This window comes from Polypterus senegalus, chromosome 13, assembly GCF_016835505.1.
Source record: "Polypterus senegalus isolate Bchr_013 chromosome 13, ASM1683550v1, whole genome shotgun sequence".
In the NCBI taxonomy this organism is placed as follows: Eukaryota; Metazoa; Chordata; class Cladistia; order Polypteriformes; family Polypteridae; genus Polypterus; species Polypterus senegalus.
Genome location: NC_053166.1, coordinates 76072982 through 76100251, shown reverse-complemented (window position 1 = coordinate 76100251; position 27270 = coordinate 76072982). Strand labels below are relative to the sequence as shown.

Below are 27270 nucleotides of genomic sequence, written 5' to 3'. Positions count from 1 at the left end.
GCACTCCCAGATATTTATAGGTATGCACCCTCTGCACACAGTCACCTCTGATGATCACAGGGTCCATGAGGGGCCTGGGCCTCCTAAATCCACCACCAGCTCCTTGGTCTTGCTGGTGTTAAGGTGTAAGTGGTTTGAGTCGCACCATTTAACAAAGTCTTTGATTAACTTTCTGTACTCCTCCTCCTGCCCACTCCTGATGCAGCCCACAATAGCAGTGTCATCAGCGAACTTTTGCACGCGGCAGGACTCCGAGTCATATTGGAAGTCTGATGTATATAGACTGAACAGGACCGAGAAAGTACAGTCCTCTCGGCGCCCTGTATTGCTGCACACGATGTCAGACCTGCAGTTCCCAAGACGCACATATTGAGGTCTGTCTGTAAGATAGTCCACAATCCATGCCACAAGGTGTGAATCTACTCCCATCTCAGTCAGCTTATCCCTAAGGAGCAGAGGTTGGATGGTGTTGAAGGCGCTAGAGAAGTCCAAAACATAATTCTTACAGCACCACTGCCTCTGTCCAGGTGGGAGAGGGATCGATGAAGCATATAGATGATGGCATCCTCCGCCCCACCTTCTCCTGGTATGCGAACTGCAGAGGGTCTAGGGCGGACGGACCTGTGGCCTCAGGTGGTGAAGCAGCAGCCGCCCATGGTCTTCATCAGATGTGACGTCCAGAGCAACAGGCCGGAAGTCATTCAGCTCACTAGGACGTGATACCTTTGGGACAGGAGTGATACAAGATGTTTTCCAAAGCCTCGGGACTCTCCCCTGTTCCAGGCTCAGGTTGAAGATGCGCCGTAGAGGACTCCCCAGTTCCAACGCACAGGCCTTCAGCAATCGTGGCGATACACCATCTGGACCCGCTGCTTTGCTGGCACAAAGTCTTTTCAGCTCTCTGCTCACCTGGGCTGCTGTAATTGTGGGTGGGGATGTCTCACCTATGCTGGTATCAGCAGAAGGATGGTTGGAGGATGCAGTACTCCGAGGTGAGAGTGGGTTACTGTGATCAAACCTATTAAAGAAGTTGTTCATTTGGTTTGCTCTCTCCACGTCTGTCTCGATTGCGGCACCCGCTTCGAGCTGCAGCCAGTGATAATCTTCATCCCATCCCACACTTCCTTCATACTGTTTTTCTGCAACTTCTGCTCCAGCTTTCTCCTGTACTGCTCTTTCGCCGCCCTGAGCTGGACTCGGAGTTCCTTCTGCACGCACTTCAGCTCATGCTTATCACCACCTTTAAAAGCCCTTTTGTTCTGGTTCAAAAGGCTCTTGATGTCACTTGTAATCCATGGCTTGTTGTTAGCATAGCAGCGTACTGTTCTTACTGGAACTACAATGTCCATACAGAAGTTGATGTAATCAGTTGTGCATTCAACAGCCTCTAGACGCCTCCTATAGCCTTTGATGAGTGTCTGGATTCTGGATGGAGGTATTTTTGATCATTCTTCCATACAACATCTCTCTAGTTAAATTTGATGGCTGTCGAGCATAGGCAGCCTGCTTCAAATCATCTCATAGATTTTCAATGATATTCAAGTCAGTTGTGACGGCCATTCCAGAACATTGTACCATATGACTGATGCTTGAAGATAATTTTTTTTTTTTAATTTTTATTTATTAACTAGCAAAATACCCGCGCTTCGCAGAGGAGAAGTAGTGTGTTAAAGAAGCAATGAAAAAGAAAAGGAAACATTTTGAAAATAACGTAACATGATTGTCAATGTAATTGTTTTGTCACTATTGTGAGTGATGAGTGTTGTTGTCTATATATATATATATATATATATATATATATATATATATATATATATATATATATATATATATATACACACACACATAAACATATATATACTGTATATATATATCTATACATATACACATATATATATCTACATATATACACATACATATGCATACACACATAAATACATACACACACATATATACACACAAATACATATATATATATACATACACACACACATATATAAACATATATATATACATACATATCTACATATATACACACACAGCTATTTCGTATCAGTGCAATACGCTGCTTGTTAAAACGGATGACTCCCGCTCTTGTGCAAGTCTGCGTGGATATTATGAAGTATCGTATTTGTTCAAGTTCTATTTAAATTTTAAATAGAAGGAATTTTTATTTAGTCGACAGAAATATCTTTGGTAGGAATGGTAAAACAGACAGGAATATTATTCGTGAATAAATCAACTCAAACCTTAAACAACTTATAATATTTTGCTCTCCATAAAAATATATCCTGTCCAAATTATACAAGTTAGAAATAAAGTAAACGTTAAAAGAACAAACATTCAAATTTCTTTACTCTTATGTAATTTTATATAAAAAATAAACTTAGATTTTAAATATCCCAAAAGATTTTGCTCTTCATAAAAATATATCCTGTCAAAATTATACAAATTCAAATATGAACATGCTGCATAACAAAACCTGGAAATATAAATAAAATGTGTTCCTTTCAGCAATAACAAATCAAATCATTCAGTTGTCTTTGCTCATATGTCATTTTAGAGCTGGACGCCTGGCATCTTTTTTTGGCAACAAGTTCGTTTCTGTTTGGTGTGAGGTTCTGTGTTGTGGAGATTCTCAGGATGGATTGCAGGTGCTCATCAGTGAGGCGACTCCTGTGTGCTGTTTTGTTAGTCTTTATCACTGAGAAGAGCTTCTCACACAGATATGTGCTACCAAACATGCACAAGGTTCGAGCCGCATGTAGACGGACTTTTTGTTCTTCAAAGTCACCAAAGCGCCGTGCAAACTCAGTGCGCAGGCGCTCAGTTTATCAGCAAAGTGCGATTTGGGAACACCGTAGTGACGACTTGGTTTAACATTACTTGGCAACAGGGAAAGTGGGGCAAGGTGCACTTGTGCATTTGTGTCTCCCATAAAAGCAGCTTCACTTGAAATCACTTTGTGATTGTGCACGGGTAAAAACGTCCGCTGAAGTGTCAGATTCTTATTTAATTATGCTGATTTCTGTATCTTCTGCATTGCATTCAGGTTACCCTGATGTTATGTCTCATAGTGCCGTCTTAGATTAAGTTCTGTAATTACAGCCACATTAGCTCCACAAATGAGACACACGGGTTCAGTAAACATATACTCAGCCTCCCATCGGTTTTTAAAGGCTCTATTTTCAGAATCAACTTTTCTCTTCAGCATTGTGTGAGCTAGCTTCGCAATAACTTGCAGCATCATAAGGTAGACTTGATTAACGCGGTAAGTGTTCGGCAAGGCAGCTGAAGCGCTGCATTATGGGATCTGTAGTTTATTGTGTTACCAGCGCTTCATATACCCGGGCTTTAATAACAATAATACAGTATATAAAATGATCTCATGGGTCAATATAATTACACGCCGGGCCGGATGTGGCCCGCGGCCCTTGAGTTTGACACATATGGACTAAATAGAACTTGAAAAGATATATTTTTTCACATGTGATCGCTAATTCAGATAGAGTTGACGCACACTACAGCCTGCATGCCTCAATAAGTCATCCTCCCCTCACTCTTACTTTTTTACCGTTCATCTAATGAATACACTGAGTATGGCTTTACCAAAACAATCATTGATGGCTAATAAAGTATCCATTATTCGAGTATGTAGATCGGGATATATATATATATATATATACATATATATATACCCGCGATCGCAGCGTGAAGTAGTGTGTTAAAAAGCTAGAAAAGAAAAGGAACATTTTAAAAATAACGTAATATGACTGTCAATATACAGTATTTGTTTTGTGAGTGTACTGAGTGTTGCTGTCATCAAGGATTTGATTATCATTATTTCTTTCAATCAGGTTCGTATTTGTAGGATGTGTTGTGTTCAAGTTACATTCCGTGTTTGTCAATCGTTGTAAAGATGACAGGTTTCATTCATCGATTCGTTTCTTACTGCATCAATAAACAGCTCGTCTTCTTCTTTATCTGAGACCTGACACACTGCATGCACGGGTTTTTTACACTGTCTTCCTTTAGCGGGACATTGACTTTTTCCAACGTGTGCTTTGTTTCCGCAGTAGCTGGATTTATGAATATGCTTGTATGTATTAGACGTTTCATATTTTTGCTGCCTTTTCAATTGTGTAATTCGGTTTTGTTAGCGCTTTGGAACTGTTGCTTTTATCTGTGCACTGCGCCAGTTCACGTGAGCCGCCGTGTACATGCATCGAAGGTTCCCAGCTGTGCTGGTGCCATCTCGTGTGATGTCCATGGCTGTATTTAATGTTACCTTAGTCCTTTCTCTCGCAGTTTCGCTGAGTTTGTGTCAAACACCACCCTGACCATCTCATCTTCCTCTCCATAAGCACAGTCCTTCACCCGTGAATATTTAGTGGCAGTTTGCTATTGATTTCGCTGACGGACGGCCTTATATGGGCGGGCACTAAATTACAAACGCCAGCGCAGCCTGTCTATGAACTTAATTTAAAGTGTAGGTTTACATCGTGCTTTGTTTCCGAAGTAGCAGAACTCATAAATATGGTTGTATATATGTCACTCGCTCGCTTCTTATTGTTTCGCTGCCTTCTCAATTATATAATGCATGTTTTGAGGTCTTCCTGGTTTTCTATGTACTGCGTGATTACGGAGAGGCGTGATGATGTCACACCTAAGCTCCGCCCCACAGCGCTGAAGCTCATCTCCATTACAGTAAATGGAGAAAACTGCTTCCAGTTATGACCATTACGCGTAGAATTTCGATATAAAACCTGCCCAACTTTTTGTAAGGAAGCTGTAAGGAATGAACCTGCCAAATTTCAGCCTTCCACCCACACGGGAAGTTGGAGAATTAGTGATGAGTCAGTGAGTGAGTGAGTGAGTGAGTGAGTGAGGGCTTTGCCTTTTATTAGTATAGATTTTATTACAATCAATACATAGCAATCAAGTTTTTACAAAAAAAAGAATTATGTTAAGAACAGATCGATCCCCACCCCTTGAGAGAGAGAGCAAGCCAAACGGTGTAAAATTTAAGGCTTTAAAAATACCTAAATCAACAAATTCTCTGTGCTTTATAAACATTTCAAAATATTACTGATTAGATCCTGCCATGTTTTGAAAAAGTCTGCACAGATCCTCTAACTGAGTATTTGATTTTTTCCAATTTTAAATAATATAACACATCAGTTTCCCACTGACTTAAAAGAGGAGAGTTTGGGTTCTTCCAGTTTATCAGAATAAGTCTGCGTGCCAACAGTGTAGTGAATGCAATCACAATTTGTTTGTCTTTCTCCACTTTAAGACCCTCTGGAAGAACCCCAAACACAGCTGTTAATGGGTTAGGAGGGATTGTGAGTCCAAGACTGTCTGAGAGGTAATTAAAAATTTTTGTCCAGAATAATGTTAATTTGGTGCAGGCCCAGAACATGTGACCTAGTGAGGCTGGGGCTTGGTTGCAACGCTCGCAGGTTGGATCATGCCCTGGAAACATTTTGAGAGTTTTAGTGAGACAGATGTGCTCGATATATAATTTTGAGTTGTATAATTGTATGCTTTGCGCATATGGAGCTTGAGTGAATTCTCTGCATTGCTACTTTCCACTCCTTTTCTGATATATTAATTGAGAGGTCATTTTCCCAGTGTCCTCTTGGATCTTTGAAAGGAAGGGATTGTAAAAGGATTTTATATATTGTAGAGATGGAGTCTAACTCCTTGAAATTGAGCAATAATTTTTCCAGCGTGGATGAGGGTGCAAGATGAGGAAAATCTGGAAGGTTCTGTTTAACAAAGTTCCTGATTTGAAGATAGTGAAAGAAATTTGTAGCTGGAATGTTAAATTTGGAATGTAATTGTTCATAGGATGCAAAGACGCTTGTCTATATAAAGATCTCTAAGCAAGTTAATTCCAAATTTTTCCAGATATTAAAACTGCATATGTTTGTGAGGGTTGAAAGAGGTGGTTCTTTTGCAGGGTGCCACAGAAAGAAGCTTCTCCGTCTTAAAATGCTTTCTACATTGGTTCCAGATTCTAAGTGAGTGGAGCACAATTGGGTTATTAGTGTATTGCCGATAACGTGTGTTTATTGGAGCACAAAGCAAGGAATACAAAGAAGTACTGCAGGATTTTACTTCTATTGCGGTCCATGCCTGTGTATGTTCTTCTATTTGTGTCCAGGTTCTTATCGACTGTATATTTGCGCCCAGTAATAAAACTGGAAGTTAGGTAGAGCCATGCCGCCTTCTGCCTTTTGTCTTTGTAGGGTCGCTCTTTTGATGCGTGGATGTTTAGAATTCCAAATAAATGAGGTTATTGTTGAATCTAATTGCTTAAAGAACGATTTATTAATGTATATTGGTATGTTTTGAAATAAAAAGGAGCTTAGGAAGAATATTCATCTTAACAGTGTTAATTCTTCCAGCTAGTGTGAGATGAAGGGTTGACCATCTATGCAAGTCTTGTTTAATTTTTTCCATGCAGACGATAAATTTTGTTGATAAAGAGCTTTATGTTTACTTGTGATGTTTACCCCGAGGTATTTAAACTGTTCTGCAATGATAAAAGGAAGGGTGTCTAATCTAATATTATATGCTTGAGAATTCACCGAAAGAGTACACTTTTATTCAGATTAATTCTGAGACCAGAGAGCTTTTGAAATTCTGTGAGTGCTGCTAAGACTGCAGGCACAGAATTTTCTGGGTCCGATATATACAGTACCATGTCATCTGCATATAATGAGATTTTCTGTTCCAGTCCTTCTCTGCTAATCCCCTTTATCTGATCAGTATTTCGACAATGTATTGCCAGTGGTTCAATGGCAATTGCAAACAGCAGTGGTGACAAAGGGCATCCTTGTCTTGTGCCACGCTCTAGTTTAAAGTAGTCTGAGCAAATGTTATTGATGCAAACTGAAGCTTCTGGGTTAGTATACAGTAATTTAATCCATGCACAAATGTTCGGGCCAAACCCAAACTTCTCCAAAATAGTAAAAGGTATTTCCATTCAATCATGTCGAATGCTTTTTCTGCATCCAATGATAATAATATTTCTGGGGTGTTTGATTTAGTTGGTGAGTATATTACATTAAACAGGCGTCAAGATTTGAAGATAAGTGTCGGCCCCTAATAAATCCAGTTTGGTCTTGTGATATTACTGAGGGGAGCACTTTCTCCATCCTTCTAGCTATGATTTTAGAGAGTATTTTAACGTCGTTATTCAGAAGTGAAATTGGTCTGTATGATGCACATTGTAATAAGTCCTTATTTTGTTTTGGAAAGACAGTGATTAGTGCTTGGCGAAAGGTTTGTGGAAGAGATTGGTTATCTCTGGCTTCTGTAAATGTTGCTAATAGGAGGGAGCTAGCTGAGCGGAGAATTTCTTGTAAAACTCTGCAGGGTAGCCATCAGGGCCTGCTGCTTTTCCACCTTGGAGTGACTTTATAGCATCCAGTAATTCTGATAATGACAGAGGTTTATCGAGCTCCTCCACACTAAAGCGTCAATTTGTGGTATCTGTAATTTATCCAGAAATGCATTAGATTGTATATTGTCTTCTTTAAACTCAGTAGTATATAGGGATTTATAGTAGTCTCTAAAAGTGTACATTATATTTTTGTGTTCGATGATTTTATCTCCATTCGTGTTAGTAATTACGAGATTGCGTTGCACATCTTGCTTGTGAATTTGTTGCGCTAAAAGCTTATTAGCTTTCTCCATGTTCATAATAATGATGTCTGGATTTGTAAATTAGTTGTTCGGTTTCTTTAGTTGTCAAGAGGTTTAATTCTGAATGTAGAGCCTGCCTCCTCTTATGTAGAGTCTCGCTTGGTAGTCTGGCATGTTCTTCATCTATTTTAGTAATTTCGCTTTTATCTCTGCTACTTTCTTCGCTCGGATTTATTTCTGTGGGAAAGATATGAGATAATCTGTCCTCTTAAGAAGGCCTTAAGAGTTTCCCAGAGTATTCCTGCAGAGATCTCAGGGGATGTATTTGTCTCTAGAAAGAATTCAATTTGTTTGGATATAAATTCAGTACAATTCTCGTCAGCTAATAGAAGCGGATTGAGGCCATCTGCGGGTGAGTGTATGGGGCTTAGTAATTTCAGCTCCAAGATCATCGGAGCATGGTCTGAAATAACAATAGCATCGTATTTACAAGATTTAATCTTAGGCAAGAAGTTATTATCTATAAAGAAGTAATCAATCCTTGAGTAGCAATGATGTACTGGTGAGTAGAAAGAATATGTTCTTGAATTTGGGTTTAAAACCTCCAGGGATCTGATAAGTTGTGATCAGTTATAAACTTTGTAATTATCTTTGCGGTGTTAGTTGCGTTCCCCTGTGGAGGAAGTCTTATCTAAAAGTGGATTTAGAACACAATTAAAGTCCCCAGCCATTATAAGTTTATGAGTGTTCAGATTGGGAATGGATGCAAATAAATTTTGTATAAATTCCTTATCATCAACATTAGGTGCATAAACATTTATCAAAATCATTTTACAGTTAGATAAGTCTCCCATGACCATCACATATCTCCCTTCAGGATCCAATACTACATCTGATGCTACAAATGGTACTGTTCTATGTATGAGAATTCCCACCCCTCTAGTTTTCTTTGTAAAACTAGAATGGAACATTTGGCCAGTCCAGTCTTTTGCAGCCGGAACTGATCCTTACTTAGTAAGTGGGTTTCCTGTAAAAATACTATTTTAGCATTTAGACCTGTTAGGTGAGAAAGTACTTTCTTTCTCTTTAATTCGTGATTCAGGCCTTTAACATTCCAGCTTACGAAGTTAACTGTCCCATCATGGAGACACTGATTCTGAGTTTTTGGTGTCATATTATAGTCTTAACTGGAAGTGAAATAGTTTAGGTCTTAATTTCCTATTCCCCCAAGAGTTGTTGCCATGCAGCTTATTATTACGTTGATAGTTATAATTATAAAGATTGAGATGATAGATTAGATATAGATCAAGCCTGCTCTCTTTCTCTTCCCCTTAACCCCCACCCTCCCTTTTTGCCTCCCCAGGTGAGGCTAAAACCCACTTCATGCAGTCCCAGTCCTCTGACATACCCAGAGACAGAGCACGCCCAAAGCACATCAAGCCCCCATGCAGTGGCGCTTTAAGGTTAAAAGATAGAGATATCTGTTACCAATATAGTCTTTAAAAGAGGAAAAGAAAAAAAAAATTTTGCACATATTATATATATATATATATATATATATATATATATATATATATATATATATATATATATATATATATATATATATATATATATATATATCTTCATCTTCAATTTTAGTGCATTAAGATGATATCCCCAGATAATAAACCCAGGTGATGGTGTTAAAGATGTGTCCAAAACAAGCATAACAAGTCTTAATGCAGTAATAGCAATAACAGCAAACCAAGGGTATGATATTGAACAGTCTCATTTAGGGTACACATGAAATAATTAGAAAAGAAAAAAAAAGAGGAGGAAAACGTAATTAAGCACAATCTAACATAAACATTTAGCCCTAGTAATACTAAGTAATAATAAGTAAGTAATAATATAAGAATATGAGAATATATGCTGATAAAAACCCGTATTTTAAAACAAATAGATCAGACAGTAGATTATTAATCCTAGCTTTATCATTTACCGCCATGACTCACTATTATGTATCAGAATAGTCCCGGGATCAGCTTTCTTAACTCATTTTCTGCCTCCTCCTTGCTAGCGAAAACATAGAAATGACCCTGCCATTCCACTTTCAGTTTTGCCGGATACAGGAGGCCGATTTGACATTGGCTTGCCGTAGCAGCTGTTTAATATTATAGAAGGCGCGCTTTATAGCTGTTGCTGGAGAGAAGTCAGGGAAGACGAATGTGGCAATCTTCATATATAATATCTTCCTTTTTTCCTGAGGAGTTCCATCACCTCTAACTTAAATGATAATCGCTCAAAACGAACTATAAAAGATCTTGGTCGGGTCTGACGGTGTTTGATCACGTCGCGTAAGCCGCTGCTATCTCAGATTCTGCTTTAAAGTCGCCCCGATTATTTTAGAAAAAGTTCAGTTGCAATTTCACGGGTTTAAACTTTCTCGATTCTCCGCAGGCCTTCAATTCTGACATTATACCTTCTATTCCCATCTTCTAAAGCAGCCAGTCTGTCTCCAAGTTTTTACATTCAACTGACATTTACTGCTCTTTCCTCGGCACTGGCAGCTAGATGTTCGCTATTTCGATCCGATTCGTGAATGTCTCACTAAGATGCTCCAATCGATCAGCAAGCGTGCTCAGTTTAACGAGTTTTTCTCAATGCGCTCTTCAATTTTACCCAGCACCTGTCGAAGTTCAAGTTGTACCTCTTGACGCAGCCTTTCATTTGCCTGTTGGATTTCCTGTCGCAGACATTCATTGGCCTGTTTCATCTCCTGTTTCAGTCTCTCATGTGCCTTTGCCGTTGCTTTCTCATTAGCCTTCTCGCTTTTCTTTATATCTTGCCTGAGCTCAGCGAGCAACACTTTCAGTTCAGATAGCTCAAATGTGCCTTCTTGTACCGTAGATGAAGCAGCAGACTCTGCTGAAGCCGGTGTCCCGCTGCTCCAGTCCCGCGTGATTGCGTAACTGAAGCCGCGGACCTCCCGGCCTTTTCCAGTTTCAGGTAATCCTCTCCAATCGGCGAGCTATCCACATCTGCACTCACAATCGCACCTTCGCTCCCCTTTTCGCTCTCAGCCGGCGACGATGTAGCGGACCGTGGTCCCGAGGAGTGTGTACTTTGCCCATCTGATCCAGGTCCGTCTCTGAGAGGCCGTATCTCGAGCTAGGGCTTGCTGATCGTAGTTTGGATGTAGCTTTAGTCTTCATTCTTTCGGACCCCCTTCTTGTTGGCCATGTTTATATGTGTTTACATATACTGTAGCGGTCCCTCTCGGGTTGAATAAATACAGGATATCTAAGAATAATAAGCAAATAATATGAAAAATAGCACCACTGCTAGCGGAGCTCCACTTCAGACGTCCATCTCTCGCATCGGACGAGACCAACATCCTTGATGCTTGAAGATAATTTGACAATAGGTAGCAGGTGTTTTTCTTCGAATGTGGTGCAAAGCGCTTTTTGTTATGACCAAACATTTCAATTTTTGTCTCATCAGTCCAAAGCACTTTGTTCCAAAATGAATCTGGCTTGTCTAAATGAGCTTTTGCATACAACAAGCGACTCTGTTTGTGGTGTGAGTGCAGAAATGGCTTCTTTCTCATCACCCTGCCATACAGATGTTCTTTGTGCAAATTGCGATGAATTGTAGAACGATGTATAGATACACCATCTGCAGCAAGATGTTCTTGCAGGTCTTTGGAGGTGATCCTGTGGGTTGTCTGTAACCATTCTCACAATCCTGCACATATGCCACTCCTGTATTTTTCTTGGCCTGCCAGACCTGGGTTTAACAGCAACTGTGCCTGTGGCCTTCCATTTCATGATTACATTCCTTGCAGATGAAACGGACAGTTTAAACCTCTGAGAGAGCTTTTTGTAACTTTCCCCTAAACCCTGATACTGAAAATATTTTCAGAGTTGCTTTGAGGATCCCATGCTGTCACTCTTCAGAGGAGAGTCAAAGGGAAGCACAACTTGCAATTTACCCCCTTAAATACCTTTTCTCATTATTGGACACACCTGTCTATGAAGTTCAAGGCTTAACGAGCTAATCCAATCAATTTGGTGTTGCAAGTAATCAGTATTGAGCAGTTACATGCATTCAAATCAGATAAATTACAAGGATACCCAAATTTTTGCACACCCAGTTTTTCATGTTTGATTTAATTTCATACAACTAAATACTGCTTCACTAAAAATCTTTGTTTGGAAAACACCCCATTAATCAGATGTTCCTAGGAAATGAAAGACATACCACTGTTATCTTTTTTGTTGAAAGCAAATTATTATGCAGGCTGAGAGGGGTTCTCAAACTTTTTCATATGACTGTACATGCAGTAGCACTGCCAGCCATAGAATGATACCCTCTACATATCTGTTATATGTATATTTTATATGTAAACAGCAGATATAAGAAACATATATGTTTGATACTTTCAGCATAGATTTGTATATTTTAATAAAAAAATACAGTGCTGTACCTAAAACATACTGTAAAGATATTTTGATTTCTGCTGCCATTCTTCCGTTGTTTTCTACTGTGCCACTTTTGACTTGCTGTGTTATTTCATAGTTTATTTTTTTGTGCTTCACTGAATAAAATTAATAGTGTAGCATCTAGCCACTCCGGCGAATGCTGGCACCAAGTGCCAGTGGATCCTTTACATGGCTCTTTTGTGATAGGTTCTGTGATAGCATTAAAAGGGCTGCTCACTGTCACTGAGTTAGAATGCTTTTTCTACCTTGGTACCTTTGCTATTTTTATAAGCACAGCAGCAGGGCTTTTCAATGCTGCACTGACGGGTGGCCAGCAGAGATGTTAAATGCTCTTCTGGCATGCAGTGCAGCAGGGATGCTAAGCACGGCATGTCTGTGTAGTGATATATCCATCATGGGTGGGCAGGTGATTCTCCGGCAGATGTACCAGTCTCTTTGCTGTCCTTTACTGAACTGATGCTGCATTTTCACGCTTGAACTCGTGCTTCCAATCTTTTTGTGGGGATGGTTTGCACTTTTTTTTTTCATTAAGATATTAATGTTTACAAGGTTATTTACAATAACCTTTTGTTATTGTTAGTATTATTATTTCACAGGGTCTCATGTTTTCTGACTATTGGACACCCCTTTAAGATTTTCTTTGATTGGTGCTGCCCCATGTGGTTAATTCTTATGCATTTGGCCTGCACCACCTTCCCTTACATGAAACCCTGCTGGCATTTAAAGTAAGCAAACTGGTGACCCTCACCATACCCACAGAGGCTCACTGGCAATGATATGTTCACTTTATGAGCAACCAAATGGCTGGTACCAAATGGAGCTGTAAATCGGTGCACGACTGCATTTTAAGATTTTAACATATTAAAAAAGCACCTTTTTTGGTAATGAAACACAATAGATGATGTAATGCTCTCAGAATATTATGAGTCATAAAAGTGTATAATTTATGAAAGATATAAGGCTTTTTTGCACAAAATTACAGCAGATTATTTTCAAGAATGTATTAGGGGGATTCACCCCCTGTTTGATTCGCTCGGCAAACCCAGTGCCTGCGCTACGCACCAGCAAATTCACATCTCTGTCGCTCGCTTATGTGGATTTCATTTTCACCAAACAACAAAACTTTTAATTCTCGCAGATAGGCCTCTTCATTGGGAAGAAACACTACTTTACCCTGAAGACAACACGAATTAGACGATCTACAAGTCTTCGACTTAAAGTTTAAAGCCAAACAATATCTACATACTTCGGTCATATCACCTATGTCCATATATATGATCTCTTTTCGCTTTTACCTTTTCACCAATATCGCATTAAATTTTTATTCCGTGTTTGGAATTACATCATGACAACGCAACGTATAACTGCCTGTGAGTTAATATTGTTTCTTTCTCTCTACACTGTGTCTGACAATAGCATTAACACTAATGAGAAATGATTGAACCATGTGCGTGGCTGTAAATATTTTAGATGTGGGTAGGACTTTTCCAAATCTCTTTGCATAAAGTCTTGTCTCGCGTGGCTTGAAATTTTCACGTTCACCAAACAACATTTCATTCTCGCGGATACGCCTCTTCATTGGGAAGAAACACTACTTTTCTCTGATGGCAACACGAATTAGACGATCTACAAGTCTCCGACTTAAAGTTTTTAAATCCGAACAATATATTTGATATCTTTTCGCTGTTACGTTATTTCATCTACTTTGTAGTAATAATTTCCGTTTGTTTGCACTAATGTGATCTTTACTATCATTTTTGAGAACTAATGTGATCTTTACTATAATTTTTTGAGACTTTCGAATTTTGGTACTTCCATTATCACTAACCTGCTCTGCATGTGTATCGCGCCAACGTTTTTGAATTCTTTACAACAGTGTACTTTGTCATCTACCCTTTCTCTTTTATTTTCGGCCCTGGGCGTAGTTAAATCTCTTGGCACAAAGTTTCATCTCGTGGGATGTGAAAGTATCTCTCTGAGAAAGTCACCTCTCCTCTCTCTTCCCAAGTTTTTTTTTATTATAATAGAGAGATTTTCCTGTCTTTCGCTGCAATGAAATCTATTAGGAATATGTGATATGTATCACCTATTATAATTGCTCAGTTGTTGTTTTAACAATGTGCAAGCTGAAATTATCGAGTATGTTATTCACTTTGCAAAAAACAATCAACATGCCTAGAGAGTCCACAAATTCACTTTCTCATGTAACCTAACAGGATAGACTACAGCATGTGCACAAAGCGAGGGCGCAGGCATGTACAATAAGTGCACCAGCAGTACGGAGCCCCATAGGTGTCAGGTAACAAAAAAAAATCAGTTTGGAAAAATTACATAATTCATTCAAACAGATTATATTTATTCCTGTAAAAGCATATGCCTATCAGGTGTGTTTTATTCTGCAAGCCATCTTGGTTGGGGGTCCACGATTCCAAAGCACTTTTTTTCTTTCATTTAAACTATTCACACAGATCCTTGCCTCCTTGCCCCACTACATCCCACCCTGACTCATGTATAAAGTATGTACTATAATGATAAAAATGTTAAAGCAATGATGAAGTTCGAACGTAGACACTGTGCCTACCCATAAATCCTAACTATTCTGCTCAAACAGAAGTATACATCTGAATCAACCACGGTTGGGTGAAAAAGAAAATATGTCTTTTAGCAGGAATTTTAAAAAAACGCAGGAATTCAGAGAAGGCAAGTCTCTGCACACTGCCATTGCAAAAGAGATCAAGAGATATTTGACGATTCCTGAGGTGGATAGTAATGTAAATCCGCTTGAGTGGCGGAAAACACAAGAAATACATTTTTGCAAATTGGGGAAATTTTCAAAATAGTACCAGTGCATCCTTGCTTCAGGCAGCCCTTCTGAGAGGGCTATGAGTGCCGGAAATATTTTAAAACATAATGGTGCTGCACTGAAACCTGTTGCTGTGGACAGACTAGTGTTCCTCAGTAGAATTTTACAATTGTTTTATTTTTTCTGATATCTTTGTGCAATATTGGACAGAACTTGAAGTTAGTAATTTATTTAAAAATTTTATAGTTTTTTTTGTATCTGTGCAACAAAGTTGTTTACAAATGCTATAGTTTTTTTTTCCTGTGCAGTATTTGACAGAACTTTGGATTTTTACACAATAGTACAGTAGATTTTTGTTGTTGCTTGTATGCTACACAATTCAACTTACAGTTTATGTTTATACAGACTGTAATGTTCATGCCCTATAGTTCAATTATGATTAGTTTTTTATTCCCTTTGGATTCATATCTTGTTTACATTAAGGGTTAGTGTCTGTTTAAAATGGTCTAATTATAATAATTTTGTTTGACTTTGGTGTAAATCCTGTAAGACCAAGCTAGATAAATTAGACTTTTACAAACACGTTTTTCAAAGGAGGCAAAATATTGTCTAATTATTATCATTATTGTCAAAGTCCCATAAAATATTGAAATACAATTTTTTGCCAGTTTGAAATAGTTAAAGACATAAGCATAAAAACTGCATTTTAATGATGCTCAGAAAAGAGAATTACCATTTCAATTGAGATCACTGCCAATCCATAAAATATCTCATGAAACAGTCTTGTTTTTTTTTTAAAAAGGATGCATAAAAGCCCCTTTTATCCAAGATCCTTGAAAATAAAGGTAGTCCAAAGACATATAACCCTCAAGAATGCCCCTTAAGCATAGTAGTTTGTCCCATGAAATGTGACAGATGTTTTGAGTGTGCTAGGTGTGCCACTTAATTTGCCATGTTGGGCTGGGCAGAAGCAAAATCTGGAATTTTTATCCTTCAGAGTTTATTGACACACACATCAGTGTATAACTTTTTAAAATACAGGATCTTCATGTTACAATGGACCTATATTAAAAAGTCACTACAATGAATCTTTAACTTTAGCCTTTCCTGAATAACAGGTTAACAAAACAAACGGCCAGTTGACAACTAAGGAGAGAACAGCAAAATCACCAGTTAACAGCACCCTTCCAAACAACTTTGGATTTCCAGCAAACTGAATCTTTTTCATCCACATACAGTATTTAATGATCAGTTAATATCTGTCCTGGCAGTATGAGATGCAAGCTTGCCTCTTTAAACAGATTCAGCTCGAGGCCAAGTATTGGAATAGTGTTCTTGCTGCTCAAACACATCCATCAGTGCAAACAAGCAAACATTCCTGATGAAGTGCTGGTGATGGAGACTTGAAATTTTCTTTTTTCTTTTACTCAGAGCTGTGAGAAGTAAAAATCTACAGTTTATCCAATGGGAAATCATTAAAGACATAAGCATAGAAACTGCATTTTAATGATGCGCAGAAAAGAGGAGTAAAATTCCAATATGGTGAAGCTCACAACATAAGTTATTTTTTGTTGAGTCAAAGAGGAGCAGATTCAATTATTCAGTAATTTTTATTGCATTTAGCAGCTCCCAGTCGGGTGTCTGCCTATCAAGGTCTATGATCTTTAACTTTGTGGCCACTCTTTGTTATGTGTGTTTGGGGGAAAAAAATTCAGTTGTCAAAAATAATCACAGCATATGACAGTTTTTCTTACCAATGCCCTAGTAATTTGGGCATTGATGGTTTGTCCTCTTTGCAACTCTGTTAGTTTCCTCATTTTATTTTGAAAACTCGCATAACAAAGTGCTAATCGTCAGACTTCCTGTATAGCTGCTAATTTGTGCTATGACTCACTTTTGCAGTTGCATTTGTAATCCTGATTTAGTTACTTCATAGATAAAATTCTCATGTGGTGCTTCTGTTATTTTACCCAGCCCATGAAGTTCTCATTCTAGTGCTAATTCCGATGCAGCTGAGCTTTTAATAAACACTCATCAAAAGAGAAAGCACTGAGGTTAAGGTACAGTTCTGCCAGCCTGATGAGTGGGTGTTTAAGGAGGACATTTGTTAAAAGTGTGTCTTAAGAGCAATGAGAATTTCATTATAAGGAATGACTGAGTAAAGACAAGTGATGTCCACAACAAAGGTAAAATATTTAGGAAACCAAAAGCTATCCAAAAACTACAGAGCTTGACCAATGCAGTTTAAACATGAATATAGGCCATCAGCCAGGGGCCTCAAAAGAAAAGCTAAAATAAAAAAGTGGGACAATTACATGTGGATAGGGCATCCAGAAATGGGTGGCTTGTGGACTTTTGTGGGAAAGACGGAACTTGGATATCTGCATTTTTTTCAGTAACAATGATATTAAGTTGAAATTCAAGTTACTAGCATGTCTCCTAACAAAGCATGAAGCAATCATATTAGGAAAGAAAAATGACTGCTCCACTGTGCGCAAGCAACCTGCTGGTGTTGGAGACCAGGGGCCTCATGTATAAACTGTGCGTACAAACAAAAATGTTGCATACGCCTATTTCCACGCTCACATTGCGATGTATAAAAAGTAAACTTGGCGTTAAGCCATGCACATTCTCACAACAGCTCAATTCATCACGTACACAATTTTTCGGCTCAGTTTTGCAAACTGGTGGCACCCAGCATCAAAGCAGCTACTGGTCCTGTGTGGTTTCCCCTTATTTTTTAGATTCACATCCCTGACGCGGCTTTATTAAATAAACTGAAATTAACCGCATATTGTTTATTAGTTTAAGGCATCTGATTGTAATTAACCTGTAACAATATAATAGTCCACAGAATGGCCAAACTATTCCAAATACCATAGCTGCTTTAGCGTTGTTACTCTCAATGCACCACTTGTATGTTAACCCACTGTATCTGAGTTTGGTATAACAGCTCTACAGCAGCTGATCAAAAAGAGGATTATCGGAATACAGCATCTAGCACACGCTGCCTCAGCCATACACACAGTCTATTTGAACAGCTTCCACACAACAAAGGCTTCAGAGTCTTTCCTGGCAGGCCAGAAGTAGTTTCATTCCCAAGAGCTATAAACAACAGTCCATTAAGTGCTCCCAGTAGAACTGTTTGTACTTATAAGTACAATTACCTCAATTTAAACTTGCATTACAGTAATAATATTGCACAACCTGAGCCACTTATGCTTACATATTATATAGGGTGGTCCAGATCTAATTATGCAATTTTCATTATGCTATAACTTACTAAATTTATTACATAGAGAGTTCCCTCAGTTATAGTTATAGCTTTTTGTTGTTTTTTAAATACATTTTTGATGTGCCTGTGTCAGATTTTTAAAAGGGAAGCAATGAATAAACATTACTTGTTTTTAAATACATTCATTTCTGTAAAAATTAAAAATTTGTCATTACCTGCTGGCTTACCGCATGCTGAAAATGTCTGGCCCAGCTAAATTTCTTGGTGTGAAAATCTGGCACAATTGAAATTGTAATTGAATAGCCCTGGCTTAAACCATCAAAAAGTACATTTTTCTTCACTTCTACTTGGTATTTGCTGAAATTCTACTTTTTTCCCTGTACTTTCGCCATTGTCTTTTCACCAAACGCTGAACTTAAGTGGCTATTTATATTTATTTGCATATTAAACTATGCAAAATTCTGGGAAGAGTTCACATTGACCAGGATTTATGTAGTGGACGTGTGTGAAAATTGGCTTACGCATGGTTTTGTGCATCCGAGTTTTTTTGTGCGTACGCACATTTCCACTTTTCATGTTTTAGTGTGAATTATACGTGTGGCATTATGCATGATGCCCCTGGAGAGGATCAGAGGTTCCCATGTTTTCTAGTTATATATATAAGAATACAAGAATCTACTGGTGCCAGCATGAATGGTCCTGTACTGTTTGCCAGAGCGAGAAGCATTGTTGTTAGTGTTGGGAGACGGTACTTTTTATACTTACATGAGAAATAAATGGTAGACAAACTCCTGCTGGTAACCATCTGTAGGTTCTTTTTTGAAAGGAAGAGAAACAGCTATTTTAGAAAGTTGTATTGAAGCCTATGTAATACTGTATAAAGGTTCTTCTACCAGACCACAAGAGCACCATTTTTGGTCTGCCAGTTTGATGACATCATGTCTGTGGCTAAGCATTAGGAATTCCTACAAATAGCATAGTAGTAGTTGTATTTTGTGTGTTTATAAAATGTACAAAATAAATAAAATGTCAGTTTTATTTCACAGCCTCACTTAGTCTCACACAAGGCAGGAGTTGCTGGAAACTGTTTGAAACAACACAGCAGAGAAAGTTATAAACTCTTAAAATGGCATTTGTTTCCAACCATGCAATAGCTAAAATTAGTGTCACAGTTTACTTAACTTTTTTGTTATACCCAAAAATATATTTTTATTCTTGCACAATTGCACTTTCTCTTCCTGGATCGGGTTATAGCTCTGTCTGTAGGACTGAGTGGTTACTGCCTGCTGCCCTAACCTGAGGCAACTTGGCTGTAGAGTGAAGTGAAAATGAGGTTTTCCAAACCAAATATGGAAGCTGTAAAAGAATGTTTTCCAGGGTACTCTTTAAAATACAATTAGGAGTGACAGTGAAACGATTAAACAACAACATGTATTTATATAGCACATTTTCATACAAAAAGTAGCTCAAAGTGCTTTATATAATGAAGAATAGAAAAATAAAAGACACAGTAAGAAAATAAAATAAGTCAACATTAATTAACATAGAATAAGAGTAAGGTCCAATGGCCAGGGTGGACAGAAAAAACAAAAAAAACTCCAGATGGCTGGAGAAAAAAATAAAATCTGTAGGGATTCCAGACCATGAGACCACCCAGTCCCATCTGGGCATTATACCTAACATAAATGAAACAGTCCACTTTGGATTTAGGGTTCTCACGGAAGGACTTGATGATGATGGTCATGTAGACTTCTGGCTTTTGATCCATCCATATTTGTTGGAACATCATGATGCTTTGAGTAGGTGGTGGTGGCGGCGCAGGCCACCACCACAAAGAAACCGGAAAAAGAAACAGAAGAGAGAGTAGGGGTCAGTACGGATTTTAGAGCCACCATGAATAGTTATTATGATGAATTGAACATACAGAGTATCAGGATTAAGTTAAAGTGAAGTTATAAAAAGGCCATGTTAAAGTAATGTGTTTTCAGCAGTGTTTTAAACTGCTCCACTGTATTAGCCTGCCGAATTCCTATTGGAAGGCTATTCCAGATTTTAGGTGCATAGCAGCAGAAGGCCGTCTCACCACTTCTTTTAAGTTTTGCTCTTGGAATTCTAAGGAGATACTCATTCGAGGATCAAAGGTTATGATTTGGAATATAAGGTGTCAGACATTCCGATATATAAGATGGGGCGAGATTATTTAAGGCTTTATAAACCATAAGCAGAATTTTAAAGTCAATCCTGAATGACACAGGTAACCAGTGTAGTGACATCAAAATTGGAGAGATGTGCTCAGATTTTCTTTTCCTAGTTAGGATTCTAGCAGCTGCATTCTGCACTTGTTGCAAACGATTTATGTCTTTTTTGGGTCGTCCTGAGAGGAGTGCGTTACTGTAATCTAGTCGACTGAAAACAAACGCGTGAATTAATTTCTCAGCATCTTTCAGTGATATAAGAGGTCTAACTTTAGCTATGTTTCTTAAGTGAAAAAATGCTGTCCTAGTGATCCGATTAATATGCGATTTAAAATTCAGATTGCAGTCAACAATTATCAATCAATCAATCAACATTTATTTATATAGCACATATTCATACAAAAAAATGTAGCTCAAAGTGCTTTACAAAATGAATAGAAAAATAGAAGACACAATAAAAAATAAACATAAGTCAACATTAATTAACATAGAATAAGTAAGGTCCGATGGCCAGGTGGACAGAAAAACAAAAAAAACTCCAAAGCTGGAGAAAAAATAAAATCTGTAGGGGTTCCAGACCACGAGACCGCCCAGTCCCCTCTGGGCAATCTACCTAACATAAGTCAAACGGTCCTCTTTGTATTTAGGGTTTTCATGGAAGGACCTGATGATGATGTGTCACGTAGACTTCTGGCTTTCAGTCCATCAATGTTGGTGCATCATGATGCTTTGAGTAGGTGGTGGTGGCACAGGCCACCACCACAAAGAAACCGGAAAAAGAAACAGAAGAGAGAGTTGGGGTCAGTACGGATTTTAGAGCCACTATGAATAGTTATTGTGATGAATTGAACATACAGAGTATCAGTATTAAGTTAAAGTGAAGTTATGAGAAGGCCATGTTAAAGTAATGTGTTTTCAGCAGTGTTTTAAAGTGCTCTACTGTGTTTGCCTGGCGAATTCCTATTGGCAGGCTATTCCAGATTTTAGGTGCATAATAGCAGAAGGCCGCCTCACCACTTCTTTTAAGTTTAGCTTTTGGAATTATAAGGAGACACTCATTTGAAGATCTAAGGTTACGATTTGAAATATAATGTGTCAGGCATTCTGATATATAAGATGGAGCGCGATTGTTTAAGGCTTTATAAACCATAAGCAGTATTTTAAAGTCAATCCTGAATGTCACAGGCAACCAGTGTAGTGACATCAAAACTGGAGAAATGTGTTCGGATTTTCTTTTCCCAGTTAGGATTCTAGCAGCTGCATTCTGCACTCGTTGCAAGTGATTTATGTCTTTTTTGGGTAGTCCTGAGAGGAGTGCGTTACAGTAATCTAGTCTACTGAAAACAAAAGCGTGAATTAATTTCTCAGCATCTTTCAGTGATGTTTCTTAAGTGAAAAAATGCTGTCCTAATGGTCTGATGAATATGCGATTTAAAATTCAGATTACAGTCAACGGTTACCCCTAAGTTTTTTACTTCCGTCTTAACTTTTAACCCTAGTGCATCAAGTTTATTTCTGATAACCTCATTGAATCCATTACTGCCAATTACTAAGATTTCAGTTTTCTCTTTATTTAGTTTGAGAAAATTACTATTCATCCATTCAGAAATACCAGTAAGACATTGTGTTAGTGAATCGAGAGAGTCGGAGTCATCAGGTGCTATTGATAAGTACAGCTGTGTGTCATCAGCATAGCTGTGGTAGCTCACGTTGTGCCCCGAGATAATCTGACCTAACGGAAGCATGTAGATTGAGAATAACAGCGGACCCAGGATTTCAGTTTTCTCTTTATTTAACTTGAGAAAGTTACTATTCATCCATTCTGAGATACAAGTCAGACATTGTGTTAGAGAATCAAGAGAATCGGGGTCATCAGGTGCTATTGATAAGTACAGCTGTGTGTCATCAGCATAGCTGTGGAAGCTCACGTTTCGCCCCGAGATAATCTGACCTAACGGAAGCATGTAGATTGAGAATAACAGCGGACCCAGGATAGAGCCTTGTGGAACACCATATCGTATATCATGTGTCTTCGAGTTGTAATTACCACAACTAACAAAGAATTTTCTCCCTGTCAGGTAGGATTCAAACCAATTTAAGACACTGCCAGAGAGGCCCACCCATTGACTAAGGCGATTTCTAAGAATATTCTGATCAATGGTGTCAAATGCAGCACTCAGATCTAAGAGGATGACAACAGATAAATGGCCTCAGTCTGCATTCACCCGCAAATCATTTACTACTTTAACGAGTGCAGTTTCTGTGCTGTTCTAAAGCTCAGTCTGAAGTTTTTAAAGCCACACAGATCCCACTTTTTTCCTTTTTTGTAATTGTCTTCACAGAGGATGACAAACCCCAGCACATACTCTCTTGTGATTCATCAGCAGTCGCCATTCTTTATTGGTTTGCATAGCAGATGCCTCCTTCTTATACAATTCTTTTGTATTGTACTGTTATATTGGGAGGAGTCAAAATGCATTTTTTTTTGGCAGTAGGGTGTGGTAGGATTAAAAGTGATCATTCTGCAAAGTTATATTAACTGGCAAGAACTGTATTAAAATGGTAAAAAATAGCATATACAAGATTTTCACTTGTGACGTTTGTCAGTTGTACTTGCACAAGGATATTGTGAGCCACTAAAAGAGGAACCTAAGAACCAATATTTGTTTTTGAGTCTGTGCATACAGCAGCTCTGTAAGGACGTGACGCCTCTTTGCTGCATGCATTCAGGATTTCCTCTTTTGTAAAGTGCAGAGTAGAGCAGAATTTAAAATGCTGGCAGCAGAAATTACTCCGTGACTTTCCGAGTTGAAAATTAAATGTACATGGTTTATTGCTTCATATTGCAGGAAACCTTCATATCTCAATTTCTCCTGATTGCTGTTTTAGAGGCTGTCCCCACTTTATGATAACACTGAGACCCTAACAACACAGACGCCACCTAAGCCTGCCACAAGGAAGAAGAGTTTAGATATTTGCAGGTAGGTGACATCTAAATTAGTGCTTCTTTAGGTCTTGATTCTGTGGAGGAACTTTACAGTTTTTTAAACTGCTGTTATTTTTGAAGATTGTTTTTTCTATACTAATATGCTAAACTCAGTTATTGCAATCAAGAACACTTTAATACAATGGGTAATTACTATCAATAAAATTACAACTGATCCATTTGCATCTGTAACTGTTGGAGTATCTTTGTGAGAGCATATTTTTTATGATTCATTCAGTTTGCTTTTTTAATTTACAGAACTGTATCATCCACACTTGCTAACAACATTATATTATGTGGAAAATTGTGTTGTACATCATTGCCCATTAATACAGCTGTCATGTATCAAGTGTGTTAAAGTCTAATAAAATCAAGTGGCCAAGCTAGCCAACTATGGGCACAAGAGGTTCTAACAGGCCATATATGTTACACCTCAAGGAGACCTTTTCAAAGGTTATGCACTGTAAATTAATCTCTGAATGATCATCTAGTACAAAAGAGATCAAATGAAGTTTCATGTACCTCAATATACAGTACAGGCTGCGGATATCATTACAGCATTATAACAAAGAAGTAAAGTTCAACATACAGTACTTAATCCATTTTTATTTTTAAAGCAGCAACCAGAGACACGAATCATTTCATTTAAACAATCCTGTATCCATTTTCTTAACTCTGTATAATCCAAGTTTGCAAGAGCTGGGGCTTATCTCGCTGCTATGCAGAAGGAAGACAAACAATCAAATACCAGATAAAAATTGGACAAAACAGTATTCAAACCATAATTTCTAAAGCTGTGCAGCTACAAAGCTAACTAGTGTACAGTCAGTCGAATTTAGAAAATCATCTCTCTCTTCATTTCAAAGCCTAGTCCAACTCATGGTCATGGGGTGTTGCAGTCTATCCAAGCAACACAGAGAACAAGACAGGATCCAACTGAGAGTGTGGGGAACTAGTCTGCCACAGGGCACACCACACCCATACGGGCACACTCACTCCTTTGAGGCAAATATAAATACACCAGTTATTTTAGCTCAAATCTTTAAGCTGTGGGAGAACGTAAAAAAAAAAATACATGGGAAGAATGTAAACAGGCTATGATTCAAATGCTGGATATTGCACCACCAAGTCGCCTATCTATCAACCAACCACTATTTCATATATTGACTGTACTATCATTGAAAAAGTAAATAAAATCTTATACTTAAATGTTATGTTTAAAATAAGGCAGTAGAGTGTTAGTAACCTTTATAAACTATTTTACATTTCCACATCTTATTTTTTGAGCTGCTTACTTTCAGAATTGTTTATATTTTTCCCATTATTATTTTTTGCCTCACTTGCTTAAGGATTTTGGGGTAAAAACGTTTCCTCAGCTGGGACACTCATAAATGGTGTTGTTTCAATAGATCGCAGTCTTAAAAATATGGAGTAAATGCCATTAATATTTAAGTCGTAGCAAATGGATGTTATTTACAAAATTGCCATAGACTATATACCTAAATGTGATGCCTGATTACATGAAAACATCTACAGATTTGACTGTAACCAGTTGGCCTTTAATAAATAAATGTATTCTGAACAGCACAAATGTGAACGGTATATAACAAGAACGGAATTAAAACCTCAGCCTTAACACAAAAAATATGCTTCTTTTCTCATGTATATATTAAAGGATTTTAACAGTGAAATTAAAATTTCGAATGGGAGAACTTCATGATAACTCACAAGATCAATGAACAAACAAAATCAGTGAAGGTGAGAACCACTTAAAGGTCAAAATGCCTGTGTTTGTATTATCAGTGACTGTTTATAACAACCACGTCTTTGATATCATCTGAACGGATCAATATATTTTTTTTAATTTCTAAAATTTTTTTCATTGGTTGCTTACTAAAGTTGTTTTTCAGTTCAATAGTAACTGCAGGCTTCATTGGCACTTCTTCAAATTGTGTTCTGGTTGATCACCCTTCCAACTAGAGCTGCACCTGCAGTTGGTAATTTTGGAAACTATGAGTGTTGGTGACAGTTACTGTTCCTTTCTAATAGATGGTTGCTTTTAAAAAGAGAAGCTAAAGAGCTAAAAACATATTAACATTTGAGGAGCGCTTAACTTTGAAAAGTAATTGGTAATTAATATAAGAAGGGCCACTTTAAAGGACAAATGTCAAACATAAAAGGAGGAGGAGGTTGGGAGTATGTGCTGACTACAGCGCATTGCCACACCCACCACACGACGAACCAGGTGCAACAGGTGACCCCTCAGCACCACACTGGAACAGTGATTTTTTTTTTTTATAGTGGCTGGAGTGCCAATGCTGCCACCAAACCCCTACAAAGTTTTCCCTACAAGTTGGAGGACCTTCTGTGGTATAGCGGGTCCACAGCTCAAATTGAAAAGGCCAGTCTTTTTTAAATAGGTAATCGCTACAGTCGCGGCTTAAAGAGGGGGCATAGTAGTGTGGCCGGAGCGGTTCCCGGGAGCTTCATGATGCGGGTGGTCCTCGCTTAAGTGCATTCGGAATTGATGCCTGGAGCTGCTAATCGCCACACCTCTTACACGTCCACGTTATATATAATAGGACCGCGAGTGTGGAGGGAAAAAAACAAAAAAGGAACGGAGGTTAAGGAAGAAGGTAGCTGGAAGTGAGGGAGCCAGTGTATGTGAGAGAGAGCAAGTAAGCGCAGATTCGTGGATGTTTGCAGGCAGCTAGGAGAGGCGAGCAGTAGTGGAGTGTTTGGCCGACACCCGAGGGCCGACGGTAGTGGTTGCTCCTGCTGAGCGATTGTATGGAGCAGGAGTGACCGGGAGAAGGTTGGCTCGCCGCAGCGAAGGCAGCTGGAGTCAGAGATTTGGAGTGGAACCCCAGCATTTAAATGAGGAATGTGTATTGAGTGCAAGAAGTACTTATCAAGAAAGACAGTATCTGACTCAATATGCTATGGAGTAATCTTTAGTTGCTTAGCTTCATCTGTACAGGACATATCCAGAGTAAACTTAAACATCTGAGATTTTGGAATTGATTTTTTTTCCAATGTAATCGCACATCAGCCTTTTACTTTCACACTATTACAGGTCCTCCAACAATTAAATATGCTCAGCTAGTGAAATGTTAGGGTAAGTGTAGTCCTTAGACCGTAAATAGACAGTCAAAATGTATGATAAATGTTTCTGGTATAAAAAAACAGAGTTAAGACATGATATTAAAAATAAAATAAAGATTCCACAGGCCAGAGTATTTTAAGATGGACACTCCTCTCTGCCCTTGTGATGTATCTCAGAATGCAAAATAAAGGTAAGGAAACCAAAAAAACATAAATTGTACCTTTAATAATAATACAATACAGATTATCACAGGATGCACACAAAGTACAAATAATCGGATAAAGCAATAATCCATACAGTCTCTCTGGGTGTACTTGAGACTGTTGTCCCCTGTCTATCAAACTTCATTTTCACTAGGTGCCCACCAAAGAAACACCAGTCCCTCATGTTCTCGTTGTCAATCCTGGCTCCTCTACCTCTTCACTCTCCAATTTCAGACTCATTGTGCTTATAGCAGCTTCTAGTGACTCTACATCTCCTCACATTCTTTTGATCCAAAAGGCTTGATCTTCTAAGCAACACCCACGGTAGCTACTGTGTTAACGAGACAGCGCGGTCCTAAGAGTTCATTCCCATGACTGTGAATCTAATGGCCTTCTCTCCCTTGCGTCCCTGTCTCATTAAGAGAACATCCACCTCTAATGTATACTGTGTTATTTACCGTTTTGCATCTTACAGGGACTTCTACCAATTTTTTGCACTCTCAAATATGGTTATGTCTATTGCCCTCCTGGAACACCTGATACACATGCATGACTTACTGCCCCCGAATGGAACTCACTTGCTCACTGGTGTTTGCGTA

The 27270-nt window shown here is 38.4% G+C and overlaps 1 protein-coding gene across 1 annotated transcript in view; it reads left to right on the top strand.

The window, feature by feature from the left end:
* Nucleotides 1-27270, top strand: part of ptpn18 (protein tyrosine phosphatase non-receptor type 18) — a 172338-nt gene that overhangs the window by 108039 nt on the left and 37029 nt on the right. The window contains exon 12 of the mRNA XM_039774583.1: nt 23266-23357. Coding sequence (XP_039630517.1) covers nt 23266-23357 — 92 coding nt within the window. The remainder of the gene's footprint in view (nt 1-23265; nt 23358-27270) is intronic.